General features: G+C 37.7%; 1 protein-coding gene across 1 annotated transcript in view; it reads right to left on the bottom strand.

The window, feature by feature from the left end:
* Positions 1-23,571, bottom strand: part of LOC107553183 (nesprin-2-like) — a 91,894-nt gene that overhangs the window by 33,548 nt on the left and 34,775 nt on the right. Inside the window, 25 exon segments of the mRNA XM_016235316.1 lie at positions 283-402; positions 830-931; positions 1,327-1,533; positions 1,619-1,756; positions 1,919-2,032; positions 2,169-2,316; positions 2,396-2,499; positions 3,427-3,537; positions 3,749-3,913; positions 10,033-10,221; positions 11,838-12,200; positions 14,057-14,155; positions 14,383-14,529; positions 14,986-15,180; positions 15,285-15,389; positions 15,647-15,832; positions 17,585-17,744; positions 18,213-18,472; positions 18,650-18,850; positions 19,021-19,165; positions 19,272-19,606; positions 19,763-21,821; positions 21,947-22,218; positions 22,334-22,489; positions 23,387-23,551. Coding sequence (XP_016090802.1) covers positions 283-402; positions 830-931; positions 1,327-1,533; positions 1,619-1,756; positions 1,919-2,032; positions 2,169-2,316; positions 2,396-2,499; positions 3,427-3,537; positions 3,749-3,913; positions 10,033-10,221; positions 11,838-12,200; positions 14,057-14,155; positions 14,383-14,529; positions 14,986-15,180; positions 15,285-15,389; positions 15,647-15,832; positions 17,585-17,744; positions 18,213-18,472; positions 18,650-18,850; positions 19,021-19,165; positions 19,272-19,606; positions 19,763-21,821; positions 21,947-22,218; positions 22,334-22,489; positions 23,387-23,551 — 6,246 coding nt within the window.

The following is a 23,571-nucleotide window of genomic DNA, read 5'->3' on the forward strand; positions in this document are numbered from 1 at the left end:
ATTGCAATTATTAATATCAGGTAATGTATATATTGTTTGTATTGTAACATGTTAATAATTATTAAATTAATAAATAATAAGTTTGTAATAAGTTTTAAAAACTACACTTACAGCATTTGCTTTACATAACATTGACATTTTTGTCAATAATTCTATTTTAATTCTACTTAAGTCATCTACTGTCAATTTAGATTTCAATTTCAATTGTGTCTCATGCTGGCTACAAGGAATTGGAATCTGAAAGGTATTTTATAGTAAATTCTGAATGCTGCACACCCATACCTCTAGTGTGTTGATCTGCTGTGTGAGGGATGAGGGCTGATCTCGACTCTCTGTCTCTTCTCTAAGTTCTGCCAGCTCTCTCTCGCTCTGCTCCACTTCCTGTTTCCTTCCAGTGATGGCCTTCACATGGAATCACAGGTAGAGAAAAAGTCAAAATCTCAGACTTCAAGCGCAATTAAGACCTAATAGGAAGAACATAACATATCTGCACTCCTGGAATGATGCTTGTCCAATCAAATGAGTGGATCAGAACTAATAAGAAAAACTAAAGTACGACTGTCTCTGGTGCAAGAAACCCTGACTAGCATTATGAGTGGTCTTCAATTTAAATGCTACAAAATTGTAGAAACTGTAGCGTCTGGACCACTCCAACACACAATATATATTTTGTTAGCTAGATTTCACAAATACTTATATGCATAGATATAAGTCAGCAAATGTACAATGAAGACATCAGCATTTTTTTCTTGCAGAAATGTAGAAGAGTGTTACTTCTCCAGTAGCGTGAGGTGTTACAGGCAGTGTTATTGACAGGCTTGTGTCTTACCTGCAGCTGTGTGTGAAGGTCATGGTGGGATTCTCCGTTAGTTGTAGGGTGAAGGATTGACGTGCTAGTTAGTACTGAGTCATGCAGGTCTTTCACTCTCTTCTGAAGGTTTGACACACATGGAAATATTACAATTGAGACATACTTTACAAAAAAGGTCAAAATAAGTGTACAAAAAAATATTAAAATAAGACCTTAAATACTTCTAGCTCATTTTAAATGAAGAGGTAGAATTATGGGATTAAACATGAGACTGAAAAGAACATTATGTCTGACATTATGATGACACAAGATTTTTCATAACAAACAAGTGTGACAGTTATGAAGGCGAGATATCCGAAGGTTTGTGGTGTTAAAACCTGAAGAAATGTAACTGCTGACACATAACACTGTAAACATATAAGCATCAATTTTCTGAACCATTTAGTGTGTCTAGTAATCTAAACTGCAGGAGAATTTTTAAGTGACTCTTGGTAATAAGCAGATAAAAGTCTGACCTGCAGCGGAGTCGTGTGTTTTATTCGTTCCTGTAGCTGCTCCTGTTTATCAGCGAGAGTCTTTTGAATGTCACATACACGCTGCATCAGCAGGTCAAAACAAGTGGAGGTCTCTGATATCGCTGAACCCGAACCTAACAGCTTTATGACCTCTGACCCCTGGGAGGTCAATATGGCACCCAAGGAGGTCAGCTCTGCAAATAAACCCTATAAATCAAAGTAGAAATGAGGAGTAATGAAGGGACAGACAGATGGTCTGATGGATTGATGGACAGACAGACAGACCAATGACCTGTAGCTGTTGGAGTTGGTTTAGTATGTCAGTGTTTGAGGTTGCTGGTTGATACATGAGAGTCTGTGTGAGAGAGCTGAGATTGAGATCCACTCCACTCAACACCTCAAACAGACCTTCATCCAGAGACTGATGATCCTGCACACAGACACACAGACAGATCAGTTAAATATAATTCTGTTATATCCGGGTTGGACAATATTGAGAGTGTGTACTCTGATCTTGAAGAGAGAGTTATTCTATCTGTTTAAAGTGTTATAAACAGTAACCCTGTGTGGTATGTGTGTTTGTTATTGACACCTGAGTATCTGCTGACTTCTGCAGTTCTTTAAGTTGTGAGATGTTGGATTGAATCTCCTGCAGACAGAGAGAAACAGCAGCTCCACTCCACAAACAGACAGATGGAGCGAGGATCTGTTCACACACACAAATACGTTATATTGCTTAAATATAAATAACTAACACATTAAAATAACTACACATTAAACACTAGGGGTAGAACCTTCAAATAAACATTTGAAAAAATAAAAAGAATCTGAAGTGTTCAGACCTCAGATGGATCCTGATCTTTATCTCCATCTTGATCTTGCTCGGTCTCTGCTGTCTTGACCAATCTGCTGCAGAGGTGTGTCCACTTCCTGTGGACTGATAACTCTACTTCCTGTCTCTTGTCTTCATTCTCTTTTGCTGGCGAGGGGCTGCAGACAATCAGGGAGTGTTATATGGTTACAAAGTGTAAGCATATATTTGTACTAATAGGGGTGTGTATTTAGATACCCTGCATGTTCTTCTGCACTCTGGCTGTGTGCTTGAGCTCTGCTGCCTTGAATTGCGATAGCTTTAGTTAGATCCCTCTGTTCATTCAAACCATGCTCCAGTTCCTTAAACAGAGAAAAAAAGATCGTGAGAGAGCAATGATAATGATGGACCAATATGACATGTTATAGTCTTAGAAGCATTAGAATAGGTTAAAAATCAGTAGTGCTTTGTAATTTAGGCCTAATTTTCCAGCAGAAGTGTATGAAAATATAGCTGTCATGGAGTTACATAGTACCTTTATAATATCCTCTTTTTTTTGCTAATTAAAAACCTAGGACATTATTATTATTATTATTTTAATTTAATTAATTTAATTTAATTTGAACTTGAAATGTGAAATCAAAAATATACACTACTTCAAAAGTTTGGGGTTCAGTAGGACTTATTTGAAAAGGAATTAATACTTTTATTCAGCAAGGATGCATTAAACAGATCAAAAGTGTCAGTATAATGTTACAAAAGATTTCTATTTCAAATAAATGCTGCTCTTTTGTACTTTCTATTTATCAAAAAACCTTAATGTATAACGGTTTCCTCAAAATATTAAGCAGACCTTTTATAATTAGAATAAATGAGTTCTTGGGCACCAAATCAGCATATTAGAATGATTTCTTATGTGACACTGAAGACTGGAGTAATGGCTGCTGAAAATTCAGCTTTGATTTGCCAACAAAAGAATAAATTACATTTTTAAATATATTAAAATAAAAAAACTATTTTAAATTGTAAAAATATTTCACAATATTACAGTTTTAGCTGAATTTTAACTGTATTTTTTATCAAATACAAGCAGCCATTAAACAAACCTTACCAACCACCCAAAATAAAATCTGCATTAATGGTAGAGTAAGTGGAAATATTGTCAGGGCAAGAAAAAAATCTAATCCCACTAAAGGCTAGTAAAAAAAAAACCCTGGAGAGACAAATTTTTCAAAAAAGGTGTTTGAAAAACAATTATTTTAAAGTGTGTGAATAAATGTATGTGTTACCCTTTGTTGTTGAAGGCTGCTCTGTCTGAACAGTTTGGTTTTGGAAGAACTCAACATTTCCTGGACACTGCTGCTGCGTATCATCCTGGCCCGCTGACGCTCATCATGCACCTGCAGACACACAGAGACAGAAAATAACACAGAATTGGCAAATGTGAAAATCAGCCGCAATTAGCATGCTAATGATCACTTTCTGTCATCACATGCTATCTGTTCATTAAGTTCCTCATTACACCTGAGTTACGCTGTCCCCAGCATAAAAAAAATGCATTTTTTAATTGGTATCAGACTAAATAGGTTATATTAGTAGATGTGTGTGTACCTGATCTTCGCCGTGTCTCTCTTGCAGCTGTAATTGGACCGTAACCAGTCTGTTCTTCAGCAGCTGGAGTTTGGTGTTGAGCGATTCCGCCTCATGTCGCTCCTGTTCCTTTAATCCACACACAGGAAGACTGGAGATCTTCCCTTCAATTTCCACCAGGATTGTCTAGATGGATGCAAAACAATACATTTTCAAATCAACACACACTCAAACTAAATTCTAAATCACTCTTAACACAACCAATACACTCATACTGACAACAATAAGTTACAAAAAACACCTATTAAGGCTGAGGTTCACAATAGAGAAAATACAATCAATCAAAAGTAATAAACACCACAAAGATCAGAGTCCACCTTAGAGAATGAACTAGCAGGGCTCAGAGGCAGGTGACAGGTGTTTAATGCACCATTTGACACATTTTACACAACGCTTGCTCTTAGAAAAATAAATATGAACAAAACTCTCATTAATAATCCAACACACAGACTTTAGATTGGGATCGATCAGTGTCTGTCCACCTGTACATCCTGCAGCAAACACTGAGCACATAGAGCACATAATTTGTCATAGAAAATATATTTTGAGAATATGTGTCTCAGTGTTTTTGTGTCTTAGGAAAAGAAGCCAATGGTCATCAAAACTGTTTGGTACCAACATTCTTCAAAATATCTTATTTTGTGTTCCACAGAAGAAAGTAAGTTATGCAGGCTATTATGGAAGCCTGTTTACATCACGGAATAAAAAAATTAAAAAGGTAATTGTGACTTCAGTCTTTTTTCTTGTAATTATGAGTTTATATGTCACAAATCAAACTTTTTTTCAACGCAATTTTGTATATATAAGCTCGCAATTCTGAGAAAAAAAGGCAGAATTACGATATGAACTTTATTACTCGCAATTCCAAGTTTACAATTCTGACTTTTCCCCCTGAATTCTGAGTTTGCAGTTTACACTTCGCAATTTTGAGTTTATATCTCGCAATTCTGATTATTTTTCGGAGAATTTGGAGAAAAAAGTCTGAATTGTGACACAATTACTTTTTATATATTTTTAATTCCTTGGTGGAAACCAACTTCCATAGGTTTTAAACGACATGAGGTTGAGAAAATGGGTGAATTTTTGGGTGAACTATCCCTTTAACACGTTCTTGACCAGAATCAAATGTATACAAATGATCAGATATATTTTTCTACAGGCTAATTGATTCCTGCATACCATGGCTGTTAATGTGTTCAAGTGGTAGTTAAAACAGTTTACCAGGTCACTGTGCTGAGACTCAGCTGAATCTCTGAATCTTTGATGAAGGAGTCGGGTTACACACACACACACACACACACACAAGTAAGTGTACTGCATATTTGGTTCAACCACTTTAAAATGACGTCAAATGTCTAAATATAAAGAATAAATGGTGCACATCATATCCTGTTGCCCATTTCTTGTAAGATAGAAAGTAAATTTGCATGTCCAAAGTCTAGCATGACCACACCTTTAGTCTGGTAGAAGCTAGCAAACCTTGCTAATGTCACATTAATATTAGCTCTAACTGCATTACTGAGACACATGACCACCTCCAAACAGCACAACGAGACTGAAAGTTCAATGGCAAACTCTATAAACGAGCGGAGCATAAACATCTGTATAAGTTTTAGTTTTTAAGACACACTGAAAAAGATTTGACAGGCTAAATTACTTCATTTAAAAGGAAAACTTATAAGGAACTGGTAGAAAAAAAAATATTGCATCAGGACTTGACAGATAAGCAAGATTTATCGCCAGCTATCTCTCTCGTCAAATAACTTTAATCTGAATGAATGTAAGCACTCAATAACTGAAATATCTGCATAGAGAGTTTCCTTAAGTTGAAATTCATGATGCATTGACACATTCATGCATCTGAAATAAAGTGCTGTGTGGGTATGCATAAAATAGATCAAGTCTATTTATAATAAAATAGGTCGAGAGAGAGAGAAAGGAAAGAAAGAAGCAGACATTGATATGTCTTCACTCCACCCGAAAAGTAAATAACAGACTCATGTTATTTGGTTCATTGAGCCATGATATACTGTCCCACTCACTCACTTACTGTGCATTTACATTCCTAATGCTTATAAACACACAAATATAAGCATGTAACTGTAAGTATTTAAGCGCTAAGATTTAACTGCAGTGATGTACTGTAGCATTAAGAGCAAAAGCAGTTATCCATCATCAAATAAGACAATAAAATGATATGATATATGATATGATGATATGATATAACACTTTGTCAGACGAGTCTGAAATTTTTCTTGCATGACAGTATCTGTGTTTACAACAATCAACATCCTTTAAACAACAACATGCACTTCATACACACACAAACAAAACACAATATACATTACACTCCCTTAAATATTACATTATGCCTTACCCTCCTACTACACTTCTACAACTACACCATGTTCACATTACTCTTGATTTTTGATTAAGTGTCTTATTCAGCTCCAGGATCGCATGATGCACAAAAGAGTGTTTCAGCCTAACTTTGTTGAATCTTGGGACTCTGTACCTCCGGTTTGATGGTAATAATTCAAACTCATTATGCAGAACACTGCATAGAGAGTTTCCTTAAGTTGAAATTCATGATGCATTGACACATTCATACATCTGAAATAAAGTGCTGTGTGGGTATGCATAAAATAGATAAAGTCTATTTATAATAAAATAGGTCGAGAGAGAGAGAAAGGAAAGAAAGAAGCAGACATTGATGTCTTCACTCCACCCGAAAAGTAAATAACAGACTCATGTTATTTGGTTCATTGAGCCATGATATACTGTCCCACTCACTCACTTACTGTGCATTTACATTCCTAATGCTTATAAACACACAAATATAAGCATGTAACTGTAAGTATTTAAGCGCTAAGATTTAACTGCAGTGATGTACTGTAGCATTAAGAGCAAAAGCAGTTATCCATCATCAAATAAGACAATAAAATGATATGATATATGATATGATGATATGATATAACACTTTGTCAGACGAGTCTGAAATTTTTCTTGCATGACAGTATCTGTGTTTACAACAATCAACATCCTTTAAACAACAACATGCACTTCATACACACACAAACAAAACACAATATACATTACACTCCCTTAAATATTACATTATGCCTTACCCTCCTACTACACTTCTACAACTACACCATGTTCACATTACTCTTGATTTTTGATTAAGTGTCTTATTCAGCTCCAGGATCGCATGATGCACAAAAGAGTGTTTCAGCCTAACTTTGTTGAATCTTGGGACTCTGTACCTCCGGTTTGATGGTAATAATTCAAACTCATTATGCAGAACATGATAAGGATCCGAAACTATCTTGTTAGCCAGTCCTAACAAATTATTATAATAAGCTGAATCATAGAGCTTCTCAAGGGGCTGACCTACAATCCTTGAGCAAATTTTTAATTGATTGAACAGCTTTGTTTTTAGCATAACAGACAAACTCCTATACCAAATGGAGTTGCAGTATTGCAGTACAATCATTATCACAGACATAAAGAACAACAGAAGAATCAGCTTTCTTACTCCGAATGACCTAAGACGACGAAGAAAGTAGATTCTCTGCTTTGTTCTTTTACAGAGAGCGTCAGTATGATCTTTCCATGATAACATATCGTCAATCATCACTCCTAAATACTTGTATGTTTTAACCTGTCTGATTTTTCCATTATGAATAAAAACAGGCGTTATACAAGTATCAGATGTAAACCCAAATATAATCTCTTCTGTTTTACTTATATTAATAACAAGATCATTATTCTCACACCAATCTTCTAATTTAGTCACACCCTGTTGATGAAACCCAGGACTGTCCACGTCATTCAACACAGGTATTAAAACAGTGTCATCAGAATACTTTAAAATATACTGATTTAACATGTCAGTTCGACAGGCATCTGTATACAAGGTGAAAAGGATGGCAGAACTGACGCAACCCTGGGGTAGTCCAACATTTGTTATGATAGCGGATGACACAGTTTTATTCACTTTAACTCTCTGAACTCTATTAGTGAGAAATGAGATATACCAACGAATCAAATACAGATTTACACCCAACTGTACAAGTTTTGACATCAATTTGTCAACCTTTATGGTATTAAATGCAGAAGAAAAATCTAAAAACAAAGTTCTTATAGTTGTATTAGATTTATCTAAATGTTTAGAAATGACACGCACCAAAGCAGCAACTGCATCTTCTGTACTACAACCTTTTTTATAGGCAAACTGCCAAGGATCCAGTCTATCTTTAACCATCCTAACTAAGTGCTGAAGTAACAATCTTTCAAGACATTTCACAATTACTGAGGTAAGGGCTATTGGTCTGAAATCTTTATGTTCTCTTGGACATGGAATTTTAGGTAATGGTTTTATATATGCTGTCTTCCATAACACAGGGACAGTATGTGTGTCAACTGAAGCTTGAAATACTGATTGCCACACCGGAGCCAATTCATGTGCAAAATTCTTTAAAAGACCTGCACTACATCCATCTGGACCAACAGATTTTTTCGTATTTATAGACTGAAATGTTTTTCTAACATCCTCAACTTCAATAAAAATTCTGTCTGATGATGATGGAGCCACAGTATCTATTATTTCATTACATTTGACATGTGTACCTATTGATTCAAATCTGGTAAAAAAGGTATTTATACCAGTGACTATGAAAACAAAATAAAATAATTATTTTGTTTCCATAGTCACCGAAACCAATCTAACCTAATCTAATCTGCTCCCGATAAGTATTTTTGTACACTGCAACTATTATTCTAAACAAATAATAAATTTTCAGTCTAACCAAAATTCTAGTTAAAATAAATTGAGAGTCTACCAATCATAAAAAAATGACTCCATTGTGTTTAAATATACATCATGAGATCTGAGCTTGTGACCTGTGATTACTGTCATCGGCAAACACACTTTGATCTCTGAGCAGTAAAAGAGTTCACAGTTGTAAAACACTGCAGAACAAGACAGACACTGAAAGAGCAAGGCACCAAGAAAAAGTGAAAGACTTGATTATATAGGAGAGAACTGATTTCTACAGAAATTGATAATGAAGTCTTCTAAAGTTTTAAAGAACTGAACAGTTCTACTTTTACAGACAGAAACATTAGAAGAAGATAGTATGAGTATGATAGGCAAGGCAAGTTTATTTGTATAGCACATTTCATACACAATGGTAATTCAAAGTGCGTGTCAGATAGTGTCAGATTGGTCTATAATACTTATGGCAGGTTTAGAGGCAACTTTATATTTAACAGAGCCAAATATATAAACAGGCTCAATGCGTGACAGATCTCAGCTCTGAGCACTTCCTGTCCTGTTGAGTCAGCATCAGCAACAACAGTAGGCAGAGAATATGTGTGTGTGTTTTGTCATTCCTTTATGTCAATACGTCAGAATCGTTTTTAGTAATTTTTATTTCAGTTTTAGTCATTTTAGTACACTAATTTAGTAAATGAATTTAGAGGAATGTTGCCTTGGTTGAAGTTTTTATATTTTATTTTATTGCAGTTAACTTTTTTTTTTTTCCAAATGGTTTTAGTTAACTATAATAACCTCAATATACATTTTATCATGTGCAGAGATAAATAAAATATTAAAACATTTCCTTGACCTTTGAAATGCAGGTATATGTGTGTGTATGATCACCTGGCAGTTGTGAAGCTGTTGTTCAATGCAGTGCTGCATGGCTGCGTCCTGTGCTTGCTGTCTCGACCTCTCTAGGCTGACCTGTGCTCTCTCCAGACACACCTCCAGCTGCTCGGCCCTCTCACGGCAGGCATTGAGCAGCACCTCACTGGATAACTGTCCACCTGAGCCCCCGGCTTCACCTACGGCCTGGACAATCATACACAACAGCAGCTCAGAGCCAGAACATGAAGAGAGAAAAGAAAATCACGATAATAGATGGATAATAGAAGAAGACAGGTGTACTGAGAGAGAGAGAGAGAATTCCTTTATGTCAATACGTCAGAATCGTTTTTAGTAATTTTTATTTCAGTTTTAGTCATTTTAGTACACTAATTTAGTAAATGAATTTAGAGGAATGTTGCCTTGGTTGAAGTTTTTATATTTTATTTTATTGCAGTTAACTTTTTTTTTTTTCCAAATGGTTTTAGTTAACTATAATAACCTCAATATACATTTTATCATGTGCAGAGATAAATAAAATATTAAAATATTTCCTTGACCTTTGAAATGCAGGTATATGTGTGTGTATGATCACCTGGCAGTTGTGAAGCTGTTGTTCAATGCAGTGCTGCATGGCTGCGTCCTGTGCTTGCTGTCTCGACCTCTCTAGGCTGACCTGTGCTCTCTCCAGACACACCTCCAGCTGCTCGGCCCTCTCACGGCAGGCATAGAGCAGCACCTCACTGGATAACTGTCCACCTGAGCCCCCGGCTTCACCTACGGCCTGGACAATCATACACAACAGCAGCTCAGAGCCAGAACATGAAGAGAGAAAAGAAAATCACGATAATAGATGGATAATAGAAGAAGACAGGTGTACTGAGAGAGAGAGAGAGAGAGAGCACACCTGGTCTGGTTGACTACAGCACAAACAGTGAGTTCACAGCAGCACAAACACACACTGGGTGTGTCCTCTGACCCAGAGACAAACAAATTTTCACACACTCTGCTTTCTTTCTCTCTCTCTCAGTTTCTGTCTCACACATGTTTAACCCTTATGTTTGTTTCTCTGCCCCCTGGTGTAGTCTTTATCTCAATAAACTGTCTCAGCTTTCATATTAGTCACTTGTCATGTAGCTTCCCTTTTTCTCTGTCTGTCCCTTACTCCACCCACCTGCGGCTACAACTACTTCCTGGAATGTCGTCACTTTCTAGGGCAGCTTGTGTGACAAGGAACACACTCACACACATATAAAGGAGGAACTATACTTTTGCCTTGAACTGACTCAAATAGCCTAAATTATTTTTCATCCTTTATTCTATTCCATTACACTTTATTTCTTTCTAACCCTGCTTTTGTCCCTCTTAGATGTCACAGAATATCTTGTTAAACTTATTGGTATTACTGCAATTCATAGATTTTACTTCCATATATCAGAAATATAGCCACATAGATTATTAGTAGGGACCTAATATAATAATTTAAGAACCAATCATTGGAAAAACCTATATTGATGAACCGCAAACCTGAATATTGTTGGGAACGTGTCCCCTTCAGTGTCTTTGGTGGTTATGGTCGTGGGTCATATTTTAACAAACTCTTTTCTTTGAACTCTGAAAACATACTTTCAGAAATCCAAACTTCCTTCCCAGTCCACAGAGACTTTTTATTTAAACTAATATGCAAGATGACTCACTTTTTGACGTCAGACAGACATATTTTAACACTCGACTGCCCGTATTTACATCAACTACGTCTTGTCTGTGTTCATAGAGTAAGCTTATGAGGAAGTAGGATTTCTACTGTAAAATACCAGAAGGACTAATGACTAATAGCTCATTTCATATGCAAAGAGGGTATATTTACATAGTAGTATTAAACACATAGCAGCAAAAAATGGCCTGCTCAGTTGTAACAATCAGAGAGCAAAACAATCATACATAAACTAAGACTTTTTTGGATGAAAAAAAAGATTAACATAAGTGGACATTAGCAGAAAAATACATAAATTGATCCCATTAAATATTTTCTGCATATTGGTGGATTCCTGACTCTGCGCAGTTTGTTTAACACACAGTAATAATAATGTTAATAATAGTACATGTCAAGCTGTTAATTATTAATAATCATTAATGATTAATGAAAGATTATTTTTAAGGAATCACCTAGTTGCAAAGGTAAATTCCTGTTACTGAATCCAATCTTTGAGATCTCAGACTGCAAGAATAGCACTGAATAGGCTATTCTAGTGTAAGACAAAGAAAGAAATAATTAATTTCTTGTTTTGGTGAGCAAAGAGAAATGTGCAGATAAAATGCAACACACACTCAGATTTATGTGAGTAATTGTGTCAAGTGTGAGTCAGTGGGGGGAGATTCACTATCAGCATCTGTGCTTACCAAAGATGCACTTGCAGCCAGTGGCTCTGTCCTCTCCAGGCAGGGTTTGACTGTAATTGGTGTGTGTGTGTCGTGTGTGCTTCTGCTCTCTAACCTATGGTCTTCTGCATTTGATGGAGTAGTGTGTGTCAAAGTGTTTAAATGTTTCTCAGGTGGTTTGTCTGATAGTGTGTTTGTGGAGCTCAGGCTCTGATCACCCAGCCCTTCATCAGAGGTCATGGCATTAGGTGAGGTCAACATGTCCTCTGTTTCTGTGGGTGGGGCTTGTGACTCTGAATGTTTCTTTGTGTTGTCTACGAGTGTCATGTGTGTGAGTGTGTCATTGGTGTGTGGCGTCTGTTCCCCCCTCCATGCACCCTGCTCCTGACACAGACAGAGAAAGAGAGAGACGAGCAAGTGTGAATTGTTTTGTTGGAATTTATTTTTTTTTCAGACTTGAAAGGAGCATGATGGTAATCACACAGGAGGTATCAGAGGGAGAGATCAGGAGAACATGCACAAGTGTGTATAAGAGTCAGTGCGTTTACATGGCACAAAAAGACTAAATACTAAACATAAATAAACCATATCCTGCTATTCTCCTAATATTCTTGAGAAGGAAAAGGCTTACTTTTAGAGAGTGTGTCATGTAAACACAATCATTCTTGAAAAACAAATGAATCATAATACACATGCATTTAGACATAACTGTGCAGAGAGAGCAGCCATTGATTAACTGACTTTTAATGTTCACATTACATTTGTTTCACTCCATGAAACAAAATCTGTTCAACAATCCTTTCAGAGTAACCATCTTATCTTGCATTTAGATAAAAGGAAACTCAAAAAAATGTTAGCTGTATGTAAAAAATGTAAAAAAAATGTAAAGCTATACAAAAAACAAAATAAATACATGCCATATAAAAGATTTTAGGATCTTTTTGGTATTATAGTATTGTATTTAGTAGTTAAACGTCAATGAAAAGATACCATGCAATGGAAAAATACACTGATTTTACTGCTTAACAAAAATCAAGACATTTAATGCAATAATTACAATTAAATGCTGAAAATAGTAATAATGAAAAGGTAATGAAAAGTAGGTGTCCAAATTTTTGGCTGGTAGTACACAATGAAATTTGTAAATAAAATAATTTTATATCTATAGGAAACTGGCGGGTCTTACTGTGCAGCGTATAAAAAAAAATTGTGGTTTTGAAATGTTAAGGTGCGGTCATATTTATCGTTGCTCTGAGAAATTTTGTGGGTGAACTTTCTACTGAATTCATCACAATGAACTTTGCCGGATGGACTTCTGGTGGCGAAATATTATTCCCCTATTCACAAAGTTGAAATTTATGTTGGGTTCAGATTTGGTGAACTTTGACAATTCGTAGCACTGACCAATAGCAAGGTTTGGCAGTGACTTCTGTGTGGGCAGAGATTTATATCATTGCCAAAGAGCAAAAAGATCCACAACAAGGTGCTCATTCTGTCAGTGTCTATTCAGCCATTTTTCTATAACACTATACCTCAATATTATAAATACATGAATAAAACATCTGTTTAGAAATCAGTTATTTAGGGTTGGTTTGTTTGCTAGCTGGCAGAATAGATTCTTGGCAAAATTCAGTTGAGCAAGGCTAAGTGTGAAAACACCTTTATAATACAGTTGATTATAATAGGATCCAGTTTTTGCAACACCGCACATGTCCAGTATAGACACGGTATAACATGTAAACATTGATATTATGGAAATAGACAAAAGTTCAAAATGCTCTTTGGAATTATGGTACATTTTCACCATATGGAACATTTGGTATAATGTTTTCTCTTGATCTGCAGAATATCCTGACAGAATTAATCAACATCATAAAAAATATTTGAAAAAATAATAAACTCCTCAAGAAGTCGCTTTAAGCCCTTTTTAAACATTGATTTGTTTGATTTATATAAAAATATTTAGCTTAATTTTACCCTTGTTTCGTTATTGTGAACTAAATTCTGAACTATTTGAAGAGATTCTCTCCTCAGAATTCTTTATTTTTTACACATCTGCCATGTAAATGCACTGGGAATAGAGTTCTAGCTCTAGAAACATCTACATCTAGGGGTGGTAGAGGTAGGAGTTAAGACATGGAGGTTCTGTAAGGAGAGAACTACAACTAGGAGACCAAACACCTCTGCTGGCCTCTGGAAGGGGACGTGGAGACCTCTGTAACAGAGGAGGTATTGGTTACCATGTCTGCAGGGAGAGACTGGCTTTCCACTGAGGCATCCGTTTCAGATAAAGCTTCTGATACACCTGCTCCCGAGGCCACAGATGTATCTGCTTCTACCTGCAAACACAGGGAAAAAGAGCTTACATACTCTGATATGATATCTGGCCACAGTTCCAAAAGACTACAAAAAGTTAAAAATCGTTTTAAGTGGCCACTTTACACTTTTTAAAGAACACAAATTAGATTTTTTTTCAGAGCTTGCAAGGCAGCTCCTGAATATATTACACATACACATTAATGTGATCAAATTAAGAACGGCCATTACTATAGAGGTCTAGTGTTACCTTTGAGTTTGTTGCTTCTGCTTTCTCCAAAATCTGTTCTGTAGAAGAAACCACGTCAGCAGAAACAGAGTCCTGCACACACACAAAAAAAACATTAATGTCTATCATATGATTGGTTACCCAAGACAGATTAAGTCTAGTATCAAACTGAAGAGTTTGCTACATAAATTTATAAAGCTCCATATGTTGTGCATTATACTGATTTATCCATGGATAAGAGTTCTCTACATTGTGCCTATGAAAACCTCTTATGCATGACAGAATCATGGGATTGTATATGCATGTAACTCATGGTTTAGCAAAGGCACATCAATTGTTACATTTTTAATAAAACAGATTTAAGCTAAACTCTATAAATATACTAATTACATTTTAGACCAAAATAAAAGTTAGATTTGCATAATGTTCAAAATTATTCATCACATGCCACATTTGCAAATGGAGATCACAGCACTTGTGATTCTCAAGTACAAGGAGTATCTGAAAAATAATAAATGCAGACTCAATGAAAGAATGGAGTCATACTGCCCCCTAGGGGATGAGGAATAACATCATCTAATCAAACTGAGAGGAGACAAATATAATACTGAGCATTGTGTAAACTGTGTTTGTATACTTTTGTGTGCATATACTGCATATGTCTACCTGTTCAAGTTCCAGAAGTTGTTTCTGTAGTAGTTCTGCTTTTTTGAACACTAGGAGTGTGTTTTCAGCTTTGTCAGGTAGACACAGACCATCCTTACAGTTCTGAATCTCAGCAACTGTCCTTTTCATCAGGTCAATCCTGTCTTCTGTTAACTACACATGAAACACCCACAGGAATCAGGTGCTAGTAACTACATAATTTTAGTCATTTCCATGCCTGGTTAAATGTTTAAATACAAGGCAAAATTTTCTTTCACCTTTAGACAGTCCCGACTGATGTCTTCTTTGGTGGTCAAAGTAGATTTGATTTTGGCCACATCTTTCTCCATGACCTTCACCTCTGACTCGATCGCATCCACTTCCTTAAAAACGCGCACACACATAAACAGATGAAATTCACAGATTCATGAAATTCTTAAAATAAAATAAAATAAAATTCCCTTTTATAGATAATACAGATGTGCATCCTCATTTGGAAAATTAGTCATAAACAAACTAATTAATTGATGTTAATTATTTAATTAATCGAATATATAATTATGTATATTTAAGTGTGTATGTGTATGTAAGAAGTTGTTGGTATATCCTCATTTATTTTATTAGATGTCAGTGTGCTCACTGCTGCTGCATGCTCCAGCTGAGAGAGAGGTCCCAGTAGGCTGTGCTGCATGTCTGCCACACGTCGATCAGCATTTGAGAGCTGCTCCTCTAATGGACTGACATCAAAAACACTTCCCATCTCTGTCAGCACACTGCCGAAACCCTGCAGAGCACGTCTCATCTGAGCAGAATCATCCAGAACCATCTAAAACACACACATACACATGTAGAGTATTATTTGACATGAAAATGATAAAGCACTTTAAGCCTAATACAAAGATCTGGGCCATGTGAGAGTGAATGAGAAAAAGAGAGAAAGTGTGTGTGTATCTGAAACAGTGAAAAGAAATTGTGTGGGAATGTTGGACATGACTCAGCAATTCAATCAGAACACTAACACAGTGCCCTCTCTTCTGTGTGTGTGTGTGTGTGTGTGTGGCAAAGAGGTAATGAGAGAGAAAAACAGAATCTACTGCAGTGTGTGTGTTTGAGAGAATAACTGTTTAAAAGTCTTTGAATCTTTAAGAGTATGTGTGTTTGAACTGATTGGATGGAACAGCCTATTCAGCGCAACAAACAGTCACTCTCTCCCTCACACAGTGTTCTAACTAGACAAAGCGCAAGCAAATAAAAGCTTGTCTTAACCAGCGACAGTCATGGTAAGTTTAAAACAGGATATTTTGTTGATTGGTTTCCATTTCTACAAATTACTTGTCTCTCAGAAGAGCCTGATTGAGACAACCAATACTGAACAATAAAACCTAACACTAAACAGCATTGTATGCCAGTAGCCACAGTATCTCTGATGCTCAGACATAAACACTGCCACATTAATTAATCTGTCAGTGTCTATGCAGTTTTATTAATTTGCAAAATGTCTTAAAATATTAGTGAAATATAATTTCAGTTGAGGAGCTAGTGAGGATGGGAAAACTCACATTCAACACTCGCACCATCAGCACCGGAGCTCCCCAGGGCTGCGTCCTCTCCCCACTTCTCTTCTCTCTCTACACAAATGACTGCACCTCTACTGACCCCTCTGTCAAGCTCAGACCTGAGGTGGGACATTCACATTGACTCAGCAGAGGTTGTACTTCCTTCGTCAGCTGACAAAGTTCAACCTGCCACAGGCACAGATGACACAGTTTTACTCAGCTATTATTGAGTCGGTTCTGTGCTCTTCTATAACTGTCTGGTTTGGGTCAGCCAGCAAATCAGATTTAAGAAGACTGCAACTGACTGTTAGGACAGCAGAAAGAATCATTGGTGTGCACCTGCCCAGTCTTCAGGACTTGTACAACTCCAGAGTGAAGAAACGGGCAGGTAATATCATCAAAGACCCCTCTCACCCCGGGCACAACCTGTTTGCACTTCTCCCTTCAGGCAGACGCTACAGATCTCTGCGCACTAGAACATCTAGACATAAAAACATTTTTTCCCCCAATGCCATCTCCAGCTTAAACAGCCAACACATGAATCATTACCCGTGTTCTGTAATTCATTTCCGTAATTCATTCTACATCTTTAATTATTGCCTTTTTCTCAAGTATTATGTAAATACATATGGATATCTCTTATTTATACAGTTCTATATAGAGTACAAATGCACAAATCTGTACATAAATCTACTGTTCCAGATTCATACACATTATTTTTTGTTAAGTCTTACTATTTAAATGTTTTTTTCTGTTCTCATGTCAGATGTGTATGTATGTTTGTATGCATGTATGTATGTACCAGGAGCACCTGGTAAAAAAAACGAAAAAACACAAATTCCTAGTGTGTTTGCGCACACCTGGCGAATAAAGCTAATTCTGATTCTGATTATTAACTATAACAAATCTTGCTTGTGCAAAGTTAAAATGCAATTCTTTAACTCAAGTAAAAAAAACAAAAAAACATCTAAAGTGGATAAAAACCAGCTTAACAAAGCACAATCACAAGACAAGTGACTAACCTGTAGTTCTTTCTTGCTGGGCTCGTGCTCCAGTACAGCGAGGAGAGAGACGGCAGATTCCAGCCATTCTCTGACTCTTTCCAGCTGCTCCTGCACTCGTTCCCTCTCTTCCACCTCTGTTCTTACTGCCCTCAGACCCTGAGAGCTACGTTCCTTTAGACTGCAGGACACACAAGTTTAAAAAAAGACATGTTGAACTCTCAGTCCAAGTCTATACTGCAAAATGGATGCTAAAAAGGTAGGAAGAAAAAAAACTGATATACGTCCCTGAAACCATATATCAGTATGTTCTCATTCAGCATAAAATAAAACTTTTATATGTGTAAATTAAATATAATCCAAATATTTAGCTGAGACTGTGCGCGGGTTAATGGTCTCAAGTATGTATGTGTTCATTTGGCCTCTCTGGGATGGGACGTTGGCATCCAATGCTGACCTACTTCAGTCTGTAAGCCCACTGATTTGGAATTAACATGTGGACCACTGGGACATGGAGTCCACAATAGGAAATATTAGGCAAAAGACAATCATGTTTCGAGAAAACCAAAATTTAAGATAACCTTAAAATAGGAAGAAGGAAAAGAAAACTGAAAAAAGCAATTAGCAATACGCTAAGTAGATGCCTGACCTATGGTAACGTTCTTGCCAGGCTTGAAGCTCTTGGCACAGCTCAATGGGCGGGGCCTGTTCCAGGTCCGGGGGAATGCCAAGCAACCTTGCAGCTCTTAATTCCAAAGCGGAGAGAGCTCTTTGTTCACAGTCCAGCCTGTCCTGGTACTGGGACCAGAAGAGCAGCAGTTCCTGCAGCTCATCACCAGTCAGATTCTCTCTGCTGCTATCTGGAAGTTCTGCATCCATTTGCTCCAACACAGTGGCTGCCTGCTCCACCTGCAGAATGACAGCAAAGGGAAACAAGCTCAGTTTTTCTTATCTGCACAACAGTCTTTCATAGTGTAATGTTTTATTTAGAGTAAGCATGCCGAAACGAGTTTCATTATTATTTCACATGCATGTTGATATACAGAAGGTAAAATACCCACTATCAGATTTGGTCATGGCACTTACACTCCTCGTGACACTGCTCCACTCTGCTTCCAATTGTTCTGAGCGTGTCTGCAGATCATTGGCACAGCGCTGCAATCTTGCCACCTGACCCCAGATTGCGCTCACGGCATCCTCCCTGTTGGCTCTGCACCCATACAGTGAACACCACTCTCTCAGATTCTCCAGTTTTCCAGGAAGCATGGCAACCTCTTCCACTAGAGCCTAAAAAGATGAGAAATACTTGAATGTACTAGCCTACCAGCAAAACCATATGTATCTCATTGCATCAGTTGGCAAAACAGAGATAAATGATAAAGATCTTTAGGTTATAAGGGGAACTAATGTTAACAAATGCTAGTCTTTCTACAGGAAAGGGTTTTATTTGACTTTACCTTGAGTTTCTGTTGCTGGTCTTTGCAGTCTTTGTGTGAAGTAATTTTTTTGGAAGCACACTGTGATAGCAATGTTTCTAAGTCTCTCACTTGCTGGCAAAGCTCCTCGTAGCATTTACGAGAATGTTTCTGCCACTCAACACACCTTGTTATGGACAAGAATTTGGTTAATTTCAACATGGGGTATTTGTAATTTGATGACAGAAAAAGTTCTTATACAGTATAATAAGCTTTCATACTATTGTATGTACCTCTTCAAAGATTCTACATGAATTTGAGCCTGGGCCTTGAGGGTTGAAAGCCTGACCAGGAGCTCGCCTAGAACCTGCGTGTGCAGAAATTCAATCTTCTGTGGCTTGAAGCAGGGATGCTGTGGGGTTTGAGCTTGAAGCTGTGAAACACGTGATTGGATCTCTGTGTCTAGGGTCAGTAAAGTGTGCTGTGTGTCTTTGAGTCTTTCTGAGCAGCTTCTAGCAGAGCAGACTGAGGGAAGGAGGACCAATGCAGCTCTTTGGAGGAACCGAATGGTATCAATCACTGCTTTGGTGTAATTATTCAACAGTTCTTTAGCTTTAGTTAGGCTCACCTGAAAAGACAGCAGAAATCTTCCTTGACTTTATCTGCTTAAATGTATATTTTCAACAAAGATTCTGCATATGATGTTTCTAAACATTTGCACCAACTATATTGCCAAGGAACAGATCAATGAAACTGTGTCAAAGATGAAACAGAGTAAACTCACCATTCGTTGATCACACTTTTCCAAAACCATATGCTTCAAGCAAGTAAGCTGTTTGGAGTCCTGTGGAGGGTGAGCTCCAATCTTTTTTTCAAGAAACTCAAGCACTCGCATTCTAGATTCTACATTCTTTCTGAGTACAAGGAACGTTCTTAGTTGTTTTTCAATCTCCGCCTCTTTTGGTTCAATACTACAAGGCTTTTCCAACTCCTCATTAGTGTCTTTGAGAAATTGCTTAAGTACTCTTTTTTCTGATGGATAATGAATTTGTTTTAGCAGATCCCATTCCAATATCTGAAGATTATTGCTCACTGCCAATTCTGAGGTTTTGAGACTTTCCAGGATTTGTTTTAATCTTGCTTGTTCAGTAGAGAGCTGAGACGGATATAGATCTGCTACGATTTCCTGCAGTTCATCCACTGTTTCCTCAAACAAGAGTTTTATTAAAGAGATTTGGATCAGTAGGGCCTGACAGGCTCTGTAGCGTTCCTCTTTGTTGATGCTCTCATCTTTGGTCCTTGGGATCTGAGCCTCCATTTCCTCCTTGACATCTTCAATGCACCGACTGAAGCTCAAGTACCTTTCATGAGCTTGTGATTTGAGATCCAAATCAATCATTTTGTGGTACAGTTCAGTAATAACACATAACAGCTCTCTTCTCTTGTCCTCTGAACAGAGACCGACTTGCTCAATCTGAGATTTGCGCTCCACAATTATCTGTTTGAAGGGTTCAATAATAGAGAGGATATCCTTGGTAACAGGAAACCTGTGTCTTTTTACATCAGCTAACATTTGTCTCAGGCTGTTCTCAAGAGATGATACCTTCCTCTGAGAGGATTCTTGGCTCTGTATGACATCCATAACTTTTTGGCAACATGCTTTCTCATAGAGAACAATTCTCTTGATGTTCTCTTGAAGGCTGGTGAGTTTCTCATAGAGTTGAGTATTTTCTGAGACACTTAGCTCTGATGCAATGTCTCTGCTTTTCATCAGAAGGGCTTCAGTGACAGCGGACTGCTTTTCTGCCTCTCCAAGAGTGTCCTGGATCTGCCTCAACCTGCGATCCAGGTCTGCCACACTCAAACTTTGATAATCCTCTCTTCTCAAAGCTTCCCTCTGCAGATGTCCAGCCACCCAGGAATCAATATCTGCTATCTGCTCTGACATCTTCTCCCGGGTCTGAAGACCTGACTCCATCTTGCGAACTGCCTCAGCCAGTTTTCCTGCTGTTGATTTGGACAAATTCTCTAGGACATTCAAGGATGAGGTCACCATCGAAACATCAGCCTCATCTAGGTCACAAATCAGCTCAGTGACTTCCTCAACCAAAGCCTTCAACTGGGTTTGCTTGGAGCTCATCTCAGACTGCGATTTCTTTAAATCTTTAATCTGTCGATGGACTTCTTCTGGAAGCAAAGACAGCTTTTTCTGTCGTCCTTTGACATCACATTCTGTCTGCTTGGCCCAAGCCAGAGCATCTGTTATCACCTTTACAATTTTACTTAATGTTGGGTTGCTGCTGCTAGGGGTTGCAGCTGCTAACGTTTCGCCCATTTGATCCTGCTGATCTTTTATATGCTGAAGATCCTGCTCTATGCTGGATGTCTCTGCCTTGAATTGGAATTCCTGGGCAAGTGCCTCAGAGGTCTGCTGAAGGTAGAGGTACAGCTGATGGGTGAAAGTGAGATTAGCATTTAAAGTCATAATTTCTTGAGCTTTCTTGCCATCCCATAAAACTGCGGTTTTTGATGCATCCAAGGTCTTCTGAATATTCTCGGTATGGTCTTTTAAGGCACTGACATCTTGAATAAGGCTGCCCCTTTCTTTAGCATAAGCATTGACCTTATAAAGAGCAATTTCTGCATCCTTCTCCAGCACCCTCCACTGGCTTTGCAAGTTGTTTTGCTGTATTTCAGCTGCCTGTCTCTGAGGCACACTGAGGTGGGAGGACAGTTTTGCATGAGTCTGAATTAACTCACCGAGAGCTGTCCTTTCCTGCTCCATGTTTCTCAAGAAAGAGCGTAGCCTTTCCTCCTCGGCAAAACTGCTCACGGCTGGAGAGCTAGAGATATAAAAGATGCATTTATGGGTCTTTATATTCTAATAAGTGGTTTAGTGCAACAATAAACTTACTCAGTGTTTAATGTGATTAGTACAGAAACAACAAGCTTAATAGTAAATACGTACGATCTCAGTGCAGCACTCTCAATTTTGAGTTTCTCCAGAATAGCTTTGACTTTCTGGGTCTGTCTGTCAAAATCTGCAACCATCTGTAGTTGAGCTTCCTTGGAGTGAACCGAGCTTGCTGCATCCCACAAAGCTGCACTCCACTGGGCACTCAGCTGTTGCATCCCCTCGGGGTCATGAACTGTGCCATTAGTGCCACTGCCAATGTCTCCATTAGCCTGGTCTTGCCTAGACAGCATAGATACCTGTCTCTGGGCACACCTTCTACATTCCTAAAATAATATAACAATACAAGTACTAAATAAGCTCACCTCCCAACATAACTCAGGATTCTAATACAAAACAAAAATCAGCAACACTACTTTTACATATTAAATATTGTCCCACCTCAGCCTCCTCTAGTTGTTTGGCCATGTCTGTGGAGTTCAGAGCAGCTGGGCAAGTTCGGAGGTCCAGTAAATGGAACACTAGCCTTTTTAACCGAGCTTCAAGATCAGTGCTGGAAGTGTCAAGAAGTTTCTTGGTACTTTCATGTGGTATACCCTAAAAAAAAAGCTTTTTGAAAGAACAGTTGACATAATGCACATTTAATTTTTGTTTATGTTTATTGTAAACTTAAGTCTTGACACTGTTTAAATCACAGTATTGAAAGATTATGTGTACTTCAATGCAGATGCATTTACATTGTGATTGTGCCTCAGATGCAATCAACTGAAACTCCGTTTGCAAAAGTGTGACCCAAATAACCCATATAATTAGCCCATAGGTCAGTGTATCATGAGCTCTCCATGAGAGAGGTCCTACCAGGTCATCATGAGGTTCATTGGCTCTCCATGGGGTGTTATTGTATTGTTTGTAGCACATTTGTTACCAGGTATAAATATCTGGTCTCACAGACATTACCTGGGGTTAAGATTCTTTGAAGGACAACATGGTAACATCACTGCTGAAGAACTGCTACACCACTGCCTTCAATACATTTTTCTCCCCACAAAAACTTTGGTCAAGCTTACTTATTTTATGTATTAGAGAAATCTAGTACATTGGCGAGCCACCCAAACGATTGTTCAGCCAAATACAGCAAAATCTAACAGTATTTAGAATTTAATGTTATAGTGGTTAACATTTTTAAATATTACCTCCATGAGCACACTTTTTGGTCCCTTTTCAGTCATTTTTTTATATCTGGTCTCACAGACATTACCTGGGGTTAAGATTCTTTGAAGGACAACATGGTAACATCACTGCTGAAGAACTGCTACACCACTGCCTTCAATACATTTTTCTCCCCACAAAAACTTTGGTCAAGCTTACTTATTTTATGTATTAGAGAAATCTAGTACATTGGCGAGCCACCCAAACGATTGTTCAGCCAAATACAGCAAAATCTAACAGTATTTAGAATTTAATGTTATAGTGGTTAACATTTTTAAATATTACCTCCATGAGCACACTTTTTGGTCCCTTTTCAGTCATTTTTTTTATCTCCATGAAGATATCCTTCATTGTGGGTCCCTCTGGCTCCCCCTCTTCCTCTGGTGGACTCTCAGTGTTTTCAGGCATGAGACCAACTTGGGGAGAAACATCCACATCTTGATCTTGTGGCTGCAACACATAAAAGATTA

This window comes from Sinocyclocheilus grahami, unplaced genomic scaffold, assembly GCF_001515645.1.
Source record: "Sinocyclocheilus grahami isolate Dianchi unplaced genomic scaffold, SAMN03320097.WGS_v1.1 scaffold466.1, whole genome shotgun sequence".
Classification (NCBI taxonomy): domain Eukaryota; kingdom Metazoa; phylum Chordata; class Actinopteri; order Cypriniformes; family Cyprinidae; genus Sinocyclocheilus; species Sinocyclocheilus grahami.